This window comes from Saccopteryx bilineata, chromosome X (genome assembly GCF_036850765.1).
Source record: "Saccopteryx bilineata isolate mSacBil1 chromosome X, mSacBil1_pri_phased_curated, whole genome shotgun sequence".
Taxonomy (NCBI): Eukaryota; Metazoa; Chordata; class Mammalia; order Chiroptera; family Emballonuridae; genus Saccopteryx; species Saccopteryx bilineata.
The window spans coordinates 141,212,008-141,223,230 of record NC_089502.1 but is presented as its reverse complement, the minus strand read 5'-3'; the positions used below and the strand labels follow the sequence as shown (position 1 = coordinate 141,223,230).

At 50.6% G+C, this 11,223-nt stretch overlaps 1 protein-coding gene across 2 annotated transcripts in view; it reads left to right on the top strand.

Annotated features, from left to right (window-relative positions):
• The first annotated feature begins 324 nt into the window (after nucleotides 1–324).
• Nucleotides 325–11,223, top strand: part of WWC3 (WWC family member 3) — a 111,371-nt gene continuing 100,472 nt past the window's right edge. For both annotated transcript variants that reach the window (XM_066248910.1, XM_066248909.1), the window contains exon 1: nucleotides 325–931. In XM_066248910.1, the coding sequence (XP_066105007.1) occupies nucleotides 654–931 (278 nt within the window). In that variant the 5' untranslated portion in view covers nucleotides 325–653. The remainder of the gene's footprint in view (nucleotides 932–11,223) is intronic.

Here is an 11,223-nt window from a genome sequence, read left to right as displayed (position 1 = left end):
GGCCCCCGTGCGGTTTCCCGGCGAGGCGGGAGGAGGTGGTGGAGCGGGAGGGGAGGAGGAGGAGCGCGCGGGCGCTGGCGGGGGTTGGGGGGGGGGAGTAGTGGCGGGTGGGGAGAGGGAGCAGCGGCCCGGGGCGGAGGAGGAGACGCGGCGGACCGGGTGGGGGCTGGGGGTAAAGGAGCGAGAGCGGACGAGCCCCGGGGGAGACTGGAGGCGGAGCATCTGGAAGAGATGGAGGGAGTTGCAGCGGGCCTGGGACTCTAGCAGAGGGAGGCGTGCCCGCGGGCGGGTCGGGGGCGTGGCCCACGAGGCCCCGCCCCTACCGGCGGGGCCGCGCGGGGGAACGAAGATGGCCGGGCGCACCGCGGGAACTGAGGAGTCGCCGACAGCGGCGGTGGCGGCAGCTCCTGGATTGTGACTCTCCGCGCGACAGCGAGCCGAGCGACCCGGGCGGAGCGGGCCTGCTGCGCGGACGGCGACGCGCCGGACCGGCGGGCTGCGGACGGGCGCCGGCGCGCGGGCGCCGGGCGGAGGATGCACCGGGCGCGGCGGGCGGCTCCCCGCAGCCGCCCCCGCGCCTCGGCCGCCGGGCCTTAGTGCTGGCTGAGGAGGCGGCGCGCGCGGGGCGGCCGGGCGGCGGGGCCCGCGCCGTCATGCCGTGGCTGAGTGGCGGCCGCCGGCGGCGGCGGGGCCAGGCGCGCGAGGCCCCGCGCGAGCCGCCGTGTGCGCAGTCCGCGCGGGATCCTCCGCCGCCCGCGCCCCCCGTCGCGGCCCCCGCGCCCCCCGTGCCCTCCGCGCCGCAGCTGCGCGCCCGGGACAGCGCCGAGCTGCCGCTGCCCGCCGGCTGGGAGGAGGCGCGCGACTACGACGGCCGCGTCTTCTACATCGACCACAACACACGCCAGACGTCGTGGATCGACCCCCGCGACCGGTAAGGGCGCCCGCCGGGCAGCGCGCGCGCGCGCGCGGGCCGGGATGCGGACGCCCCGTCCCTTGAGCTCCGGGAGAGGCGCCGGGCAGGGCACCCCCACGCCCCCATCCCCGGGGCCCCGGCCGGGGGTCGAGGCGCCGCCTCTCCCGGCCTTGAGCCCCGGAGCGCGGAGCCCCGGCCTCGTCCCGGCCCCTGACCGACTGGGTCCCTCACGTCACCCGCTGACCGTCACCCGGTGACCGGCGCCGGGGAGCTGGGCGCCTGGAATTTCCTCTCCCGGGGCTGACGGATGGCCCTCTTTTCCTTTTTCCGCCGTGGCCTCGCCCATCCCTGCCGGGCCTCAGCGGCCCACCGCCCCCAGCTTTGGCCCCGTGGCCACCTCGGCCCCGCGCTGGCCAAATGAGCTGTCACCTTGGAGCACAAACGTGCGCCCCAGCTTGGTGGTGTGGGCTCCTTGTCTGGCAGCCTCAGCCTAGTTTCCATCTACAGACTGCTGCCAGACGGGGCACTTCAGGGGTTCCCAGTTGTTTGAGGGTTGGGAGAGCCTCTTCCCGAGCTGTGATGGTTAGTTACTCTCCAGCGCCTTAAACATTGAGTTAAAATTCTGATTGAAACAGCCTTGTGTACTGCGGCCAGAATGGATTATGATTAGACCCAGATGCTTTTGGAAAAAACGAAAAACAAGAGTTGAATTTTAGGTTTCCTCTTTGTGCAAGATATGACGAGGGCACTAGGTGTCTTATTATTCGTGTAAATAAATCTGTGGAGTAAAAAGAAACGGACTCTTGCATTTAATTAAGTTCATGTAATGATGCTTTTCTTTAACTTTTCCAATGGTTCAGCTGCTTTTGCAGAGATGCATTTTTCGTGGAATTGGGAATTCTCTTGAAACTGAGTGTTTCCAGTGGTTATCTGATATCTTGTCCTGTCTGGAGCAACTTCTGTCCGTGGCTAGAGTGCCAGAGAGGAAATACTCCAGGCTTCCCAGTGATTTTAAGACTTGAGAAGGCCAAGTGTGGTGACATTGCGCCTGCTTCCTCCTACCTGCACAGGAAAGGCAGCGCTGCATGGCACTGGCCTTTGAAAATAAACTTTGGAAGGAGAGAAGCTGCTGAATTATTGTTTGAAGATTTCTTTGGGTTCAGATAGGGAAAAACAAAACAAAGCGTAAGGATTGTGGTTCCCTAACATTCTCTGAACACTGCAAACTCTGGACTCAGAAACTTAGATAATCCTACCACAGTTTTATGGGTTAAAAGGATGCTTAGTTATTTTGAAAATCAGGTGAGATCATATTATAATTTTAACCAAAGGCCAGAGCCACAGCTGTTTGATGAAGCCTTTGATGGTTCTGGAATTGCTAGAACTGCTTAGAATGTGGTGCCCTTTTAGGCTGTATGTATGTTAAAAACCCAAACAACTGGAAAATGAACCAATTAAAAATACCGTTTTGCTTAGAAAAGGCTAAGGCTCATTTTATGAGGGTAATATAAAACAGTTGTGGTTACATTGGAGTGGAGATTCACGATGAAAGTATAAACGTACGAATTTCCCTTTTTATGGTGTGACCCAGGACATAGGTGAGCAAACCCTGCAGAAGTCAGCTTGTAGAACCCTCCTTTCTGTGCATTTCCTACACATTTCCTGTGTCTCCTTCCAGAAGTCTGTGTTACTCAACAGTATTCTCCCTCTTTGCAGATATCACTTATGGTACATATTTTTTAAAAACCTTGTTTCTAATGCTAAAAGTGTTGTTTGAGTGGACAAAAGTGGATATTTTACATTTTTTTGTAAAGTAAAAACATGTGTATACTTTTATGAGACATTGTTTTTATTGTGAGTGAAAATTCAGCAGGGGACAGCTTGCACTTCAGCTCCCATAATACCTTGCCCGAAATATGTATGGAATGTTCGGCAAGCCACAAACATTTAAGGGGAGTCTCTGAAGGGTGTAAATGGTGTAATAGTCATTCTTCTTCTTTCAAGACAGAACCCTGCCGATTTTTATAGGTGACAGAGTATCCTTTAAAGTTGAAATTGTTCTATTATATGGAAGAAACTGTGTGGGAGCACATTTTTTGCATGTGCATCCAACAGTTAAAACCCCTTCTGAGTGGCCTTGAATTCACACGACCAGAAAACGGTGTTCAGGAAAGGAGGACTTGCCCCAAACTGCCTCCAAAGAGAGAACTGACAGGAGAGAGGCAAATAAATAGGCTTTTTAAAGAAAATGAAAAATGAAATTGAAATTATGAAGGCATTTCAGTGTAGTAGGTTAGGTGCAAATTGTTGCTGACTTAAAATACTTCATATATAATTTTGCACAGACTGTAATAGCATAAAATATACTCCTGTAAGCAAAGTAACCGAGGGCCAAGGGTAGTAAACAATCTCTTCTAGAGTTTTCTATTCATTCTATTTATTATTGTGTTTGAAAGCATTTGATATTGCCAGCTCAGGGCATGTTGGTGAATTATTGTAGCTGAACTTTCTTTTTCAAGTCACAATAAAGAGGTTGCAAGACTAAGGAACCATCTTTACAGATGTGGCTGTAAACATCTCAGTATTTTCAAAACAATTCTTTCAGTTTGATTACAAACCCACGTTAGGTTTAAATTTACTATCTCTATAGATCAGTACTGAGAATGTAATTTTCAGTTTTTGGAATCATACCCCAAAACTTTCTTACAAAATAATATTGTTAATTCACCATTTCCGTGACTGGTAGTTTCCGTAGGTGAGTCTTACGTGGTTTACATGAGTGGCACATACGTATTCTACACATATTAACTCAGAGTTCAATGAGCGCTTCATAAAAAGGTATTTACCATTTAGGTGGAAAATATGGGAAGAACATTTTTGCTTCCTTTGGAAAAATTCAGTGCCTTCGACGGTTGTCCTTGCTGGGTTGTGTCCATATTATCCTGTGGATGAACTGGGTGATTGAAACTTTTGCTCTAGCTGGGTTTTTATTGCACACTGCTGGAAATGCCAACCCTGGGCAGCTAAAGAGTGGTGGACCACATCACCACAGCTGCTTTTGAGATCAAAGCAGAGTGTAAAGGATCATGATGATGGTAGAAGGCCCAGATGATACCACGACAAAAACTTTTAGGAACCCACTTGTTCGTAAGATGGATTTGACCTGCGCTGCAGGGAGGAATTCTGCGATGTATTAAAAGTCCTTTGGGCCTGACCTGTGGTGGTACAGTGGATAAAGTATTGACCTGGAATGCTGAGGTCGCCAGTTCAAAACCCTGCACTTGCCCAGTCAAGGCACAGATGGGAGTTGATGCTTCCTGTTCCTCCCCTTCCCCTCCCTTCTCTAAAATGAATAAATAAATAAAAAATTTAAAAAAACAAACAAAACGTCCTTTGGATAGGCTATTGCTTTAAGGAGAAAGCAATCCATGGTTCAGGAATTTGCCAGGTTGGAGCCCCACAGAACAGAGCCAGATAACATTATTGATTCTACCTTCTTGGAACACTTATTTAGTATTAATTAATAAGACGTTTACTATATTTACCCCACAGAGTCTATTTTGGGATTATATAAAGTTCCTGATAAACAAATAATGACTTCTCCATTTTTCATTTATAGGTAGTGTTTGTATGAACATGGGGGATGTCTTGATTTTAAGGACATAAAGTGTGGACTCCTGGAAGAATGTCCTTCCATTTAGATGATCAGCAACCACTTCTTGATCTATTCTTGGTCTAGTATCTTTCTTTTTCTTTCCTTCCTTTTTAAAAAAGTGAATGGAAAAGTCATTCATTCCCAAAAATAGCTCCCGGATGTTTGGAAATCTCTAAGTTTCCTTTTCTTCCCTTTCACTCTGATTTTGAAAGTGGAAATAATGTGCTTCACCTTCGCTTGTAGGTTCTACTTCAGGAGCCCTGGGGTCAAGTGACATGTTAAAGGTCACCTGCTTCCAGCCCAGGCCCTTTTGCTAATGTTGGCTGCCTTTCCGATAAATTAAATAAAGTCATTCTGATGAAATAAAAGCAGAGTTAAATCCTACTGAGTTCAGTCATTCCCCTTTAAATGCAGCAAAATAAAGACATATTTACCGAGATTCTTGGCTTCCTGTGTGCTGGGATGGAGGATGGACATGTTTGTCTGGGAGATCAGACAGGCATAAGGTAAAGACAGTGGTTACCTGGTGCTGTTACTCAGCTGCAGTGGCTTCTGGGAAAACAAAGGAGGGCTCACTTGAGCCTGGGGGGGGTGGTTACTCTCAACCGTTTATCTCCCAGATTGAGGGTTTCCTGTGCTTTTTCAGTGCTAGAGGAGAGAAGTGGGAATGTGAGAAACGTACTGGAGAGGAGGAAGCGCTGAGTGTGTTCAGAATCAATGAGGGACTCGGATTGTTGGACTGACCCGGAGTCTTTGCACGGTGGTCAGACTCGGGCAAACCTGCATGTAGCTTAGAATCCTACAGCGTTGGGGTTGGAAGAGCTGGGGCTGACTTGTTCAAACTCCTCATTTGCACTTGAGGGTCATAGTCAAGGGGTGCATCCTGTGGGGAGTTAGAAGGACAGGGACTTCAGCTGTACCTTTTGATCAGTAATGTGTGGATACTTTCCACTGTACCAGCCAACCGCCAAATTCCTATCCTCTCCCTCTCTCTGTCCACTCACCCACCCATCCGTCCACCCTACCCACCCACCCACCCACCCATTCACTCACTGTTGCACAGCCTCCCAGTCTCAAGCACTCTTTCAGGGGTCAGGACTCCAGTGGTGTGCACCAGAAGACATGGGGCTTCCATGCCTCCATGGGGCTTCCAGTGCCATTGTGTCTCTCCCCTACGGCCTCACCATGCTGTTGCTGCCTCCTGGCTTCTTCTCCCTGCTGGGATCCCTTGGGGCTGTGGTTATGGTGGACATATATGGAGCGCTTACCACATGCCAAAAGCTCTGGGCATTCACATGGATGCTTTTATTGAAAGCCCACAATGGCTGTGTAAGTATAGGTGGACAGGTGGTGAAACTAGGCCAAGGGAGGGTGACTTTGTAACCCTGCTTCCCATAGCCAGCGAGGGGCAGTGTCTGTCCAGCTCCAGAGTTCAGCCCTTCCTTGGCTGTGCCCCTTGTACTGTGTTTTACCCACTGGTTCTTTTTATCTTGCATTCATTGTTTTTTTATATTTAACTCCTCCCTAACTATGGTAGGTAGAATAATGGCCCCCCAAAGATGTCTATGTCCTAGTCTTTAAAACCTATTAACAAGTTACCTTCCGTGGCAAATAACATTTGTAGGTGGGATTACGAATTTTGAGAGGAGGTAGTTATCCTGGATTATCTGGTGGGTCTAATGTAATCACAAGAGACTTTATGGGAGGGAAACAGAAGAGTCAGAGTCAGAAAAGGAGATGTGACAGCAAAAGCAGATGTTGGGAGTCATGTGGCCATGAGCCCAGAATGCAGACACCTCTAGAAGTTGGAAGAGGCAAGGATGTAGATTTTTCCTTAGAGCTTGTAGATGGAACAGCTGGGCTGATTTTAGCCGAATAAAACTGATTTTGGCTGTCAAACTTCTAGAGCTGTGAGATAATACATTTGTGTTGTTTTAAGTGACTTGGTTTGTGGCATTTTGTCACCGCAGCAGTAGGACATTAAAGTACCCCATGCATTGTTTTCCTAGTGAGCATGGAAGCATCTGCCCAGCTTGGTGTCTTTGATAACAACCACAGTAGCTGATGGTTAAGGCGTGCTTACGGGGTATCATACTAAGCATTTTTTTTCTTTTCTTTTTTTTTTTTTTGTATTTTTCTGAAGCTGGAAACCGGGAGAGACAGTCAGACAGACTCGCATGCGCCCAACCGGGATCCACCTGGCATGCCCACCAGGGGGCAACGCTCTGCCCCTCCGGGGTGTTGCTCTGTTGCGACCAGAGCCACTCTAGCGCTTGGGGCAGAGGCCAAGGAGCCATCCCCAGCGCCCGGGCCATCCTTGCTCCAATAGAGCCTCAGCTGCTGGAGCGGAAGAGAGAGACAGAGAGGAAGGAGAGGGGGAGGGGTGGAGAAGCAGATGGGCGCTTCTCCTGTGTGCCCTGGCCGGGAATTGAACCTGGGACTTCCACACGCCAGGCCGACGCTCTACCACTGAACCAACCAGCCAGGGCCCTTTTTTTTATTTTTTATTTATTTATTTATTTTTTTTGCATTTTTCTGAAGCTGGAAACAGGGAGAGACAGTCAGACAGACTCCCGCATGCGCCTGACCGGGATCCACCCGGCACGCCCACCATGGGGCGATGCTCTGCCCACCAGGGGGCGATGCTCTTCCCATCCTGGGCGTCGCCATGTTGCGACCAGAGCCACTCTAGCGCCTGAGGCAGAGGCCACAGAACCATCCCCAGCGCCCGGGCCATTTTTGCTCCAATGGAGCCTTGGCTGCGGGAGGGGAAGAGAGAGACAGAGAGGAAGGTGCGGCGGAGGGGTGGAGAAGCAAATGGTCGCTTCTCCTGTGTGCCCTGGCCGGGAATCGAACCTGGGTCCTCCGCATGCCAGGCCGACGCTCTACCGCTGAGCCAACCGGCCAGGGCCCCTTTTTTTAATTTTTATACTAAGCATTTTATATCCATTTTCTCCTGGCTCCTCACAACACCCCTAGGTCTCCTTATTTCTTGTGGACTGAGCCTGGAGTCTTGCTCACATTCGGCACCAAGTCAGATGTGATGATCTAGCCAAGTATGGGATGGTGGGTGGGGTAGATTTCCTAGGTAAGAGGCCAGTTGGAAACTATCAGCGGCTTTCACAGATGATGATGGACCCTAGCTAGAGAGATCTGGGACACTTGACCTCGGAAAGGCAGGGATTATGTCAGAGGAATTGTGAGGGAAACAAGTGCCCAGGATGTAGGTGATGCTTGGATAAGGCAGGAAAATCAGGAGGGGCCAAAGGAATTTTGCAGATACCTTGGGAGGAGCTGAGACTCAACAAGGGTCAACCTGAAGGCCTTCTGTGGACCCCACTCCTGAACCTGTGCTGTTTTGGCTGCTGCTGTTCAGTGACTTGGTTCCATAAGAAGCGTGTTTGAGTTGCTCACCTTACTGTATTGCTGATGAGCAGTGTCTGTAAAGGTATCCAGACTGGCAGGTGTTCCTGTAGAGCAGGGTTCTCGGCCTCGGCACTGTTGATACTTGGGGCTGGGTTATTCTTTGTTGTGGGGCTGTTCTGTGTAGTAGAGGGTGTTTAGCAGCATCCCTGGTCTCTATTCATAGATGCCACTAGCACTCCCCCTCCAAGTCACGGCAACCAGAAAGTGTCTTCAGACGTTGCTAAGTGTGCACTGGGTTAAGGGAGGGGTGCAACATGGCCTAGTTGAGAACCTTAAACTTCTTTGGTCTACTTGGTTACAATGAATCATGTTTAAGAGCTGAGTTTGTTTCAAGCAGATTCACAGATATTGAACGGTTATATAAGAGACAGAAAGACCATGGAGGCCTGATTTCTGTTTCCATGAAGAATAGATGGTAAACATATCTATATGAAAAACCCTGAATTTACTATATCATAACAAATAGTGACAGCAGCATATGAAACTTTGGGAATGTATTTTAGTATGAGTATATTCTTCAATTTTTAGAATAGTCTCAATTGCTAGGTAGGTAGTGAGTGTCAAGTGTATGCACACACATGGTGGAAGAGAAGAAAAGGAGTCTGAACACTTCAGTGTTCTGCAGCCGCCCAGAGAGCCGGCCTGGCCTTCGGAGTGAGTGTGGAGGGTGGCCGGCTGGGCGGGTGGGGCGGTTGGTTTGCCTAAGATGTCCCGAGACTTTCCGCTTCCTTCTGTGGGTGAAGGAGCAATAAGACGACCTCTGCCTTGGCTCGGAAGCTCTAGGACAGGGCCGGGGGTCCTGAAAGGCTGCATATGGAGCTGTGGAATCGCCAGCATTTCCCATCTGAGGGCCCTCTTTTTATTTCCTTAAAGCTCAAGGGGCTGAGGGAGCTGGCTGGACCAACCCCTAGGGGACGAGCCTTGCGGTTTGGTGGGGGAGCCATGAGCCAGGCCAGAGGTCTGAGCGGATCCTGTGCCCCAGCCTCAGTGCTACCCAGAGCTGGAGCACCGAGGCGAGGGTGTTTGCAGGCCCGTGTGGTGCTTGGGCAGGACACTGGGTAGCCACGGCCGGAACTCCCTTTGTGGGACAGTGCCGGTCTCCAGTGTGGGAGAGCCCTGAGTGTGTGGGTAGACTGGATTTGCCCTGAAAATTATTCCCACTTTAAACAATTGAGATATATAACTTATGTATCATGAAACGCACCATTTTAAAGTAAACAGTTTAGTGGTTTTTAGTGTATTCCCAAGGTTGTGCACCCATTACCACTATCTAATCCCAGAACATTTTATCCCCAAAAAAAGCCCTGTACCCATGAGCAGTAAGTAGCTCGCCATTACTGCTTCCTCAGCTCTTGCCAGCCTCTAATCTGTCCTCTGCCTCTATAGATTTGCCTGTTCTGGTTATTTCATATGAATGGAGTCATAATCTATGGCCTGTGTCTGGCTTATCTCACTCAGCATAATATTTTCGAGGTTTATCTGTGTCGCAGCCTGGATCGTGCCATGCCCCGTTTCTCTTCGTTGCCAGATACTGTTCCACTGCATGGCCGGAGCACATTTGGAAGCCGCCCTGAGGTGCCCTCCCTGAGGCGTTCCCTGCAGAATACAGGAAATAGCTATGTCTTGGATTCCATTATGTCAACTCCCAACTGTTTTACTCACAGAAAAATGACCACTCATGTTTACAATGTCAAAATATAAACATGACCTCGTGTACCTGATGGAAAAAACGAGGTCTGGCCTGGCCGTGATCAGCTGTTGTCTGCTGTGTTCCGAGGCTGCAGGCTTTGCTCCTTGATAACTGAGAGTGGGACCCCCTCATGGAGCGGTATGCGGCTGACCTGTGCTGGGGGCGCTGGGCACACCAGCGCCCTCTGTGCCCAGGCCCAGACAGCCAGCCCTGGGGTTTAAACTCCCCTGGGGATTACAGTGTGGAGCCAAGAGTCACACAACCTTTTCATTCCAGAGCTAGTGGAAAAGTGGTATTGGAGATGCTAGTGTTTTACAGAATCGGAGGTGGAAATCTTAAATCTGAGAGACTTGATGAGTTTATTAATTTTTTTCTCGGCAAATTGGGCAAAAATGATCATTTGTTTATTTTTCAAGGAGAAGGTGCCCTTTTACTGTGGACCAGCTGGATAGACCTGCCTGAGGGTTGTGGCTGTCATTTATCTAACTGGGCCTTCTTCTAAGCACTTAGAGCTTCATTTCTGCCCCCTATAAACTGGTGGTGTGGGCTGTGGAGAAGGTAACGAGCAAGGGAGGCTGCACGCAGGGCCTGGGTCCTACACTCCAGCAGCCCCCGCTATGACACAGCTTGAGTGGCTCATGTGTGGGAGGGCACCTTGCAGGCAGTTGGAAAGTCGTTGATCTGGAGGACAGAGCTGAGGAAGTCTGCTGCAGGTGTGGGTGCAGAAGGTGCTCTGGGTGTGTGCCTTAAGGGGGAACAATAAGGGGGTGTGTTCAGACTGGTCTGTTTGCATGCCTGTTTGGAGGAGATGGTGGGAACTGTGAAGATGAGGCTGGGGTGGGCAATAGACCTCTTTATCCTTTTTGCTTTTGAACCATGTGAAGATATGAACTTCTCAAAGACTAAAATGAAAAAATCGGAGTAGGAGAGCAGGGTGATATTATACATGTGAATTTAATAAGCTCCCCCCCCACCTTCATCTAACTGTCACATGTGTGTACATTTCTCAGGCAAGTTTCTAGTCCCTGACTTAAGCCTTGAGTACACTGGGTTTTTTTTTTTTTTTTTTTTTTTTGTATTTTTCTGAAGCTGGAAACGGGGAGAGACAGTCAGACAGACTCCCGCATGCGCCCAACCGGGATCCACCAGGCACGCCCACCAGGGGGCGACACTCTGCCCACCAGGGAGCGATGCTCTGCCCCTCCGGGGCGTCGCTTTGTCGCAACCAGAGCCACTCTAGCGCCTGGGGCAGAGGCCAAGAAGCCATCCCCAGCGCCCGGGCCATCTTTGCTCCAATGGAGCCTTGCTGCTGGAGGGGAAGAGAGAGACAGAGAGGAAGGAGAGGGGGAGGGGTGGAGAAGCAGATGGGCGCTTCTCCTATGTGCCCTGGCCGGGAATCAAACCCGGGACCCCTGCACGCCAGGCCGACGCTCTACCACTGAGCCAGCCGGCCAGGTCCAGTACACTGGGTTTTTACTGATGATGTTACAACTCAGTACAGTATAATGGTGTTGATGTTAGGTGGATATCTTTGTCACT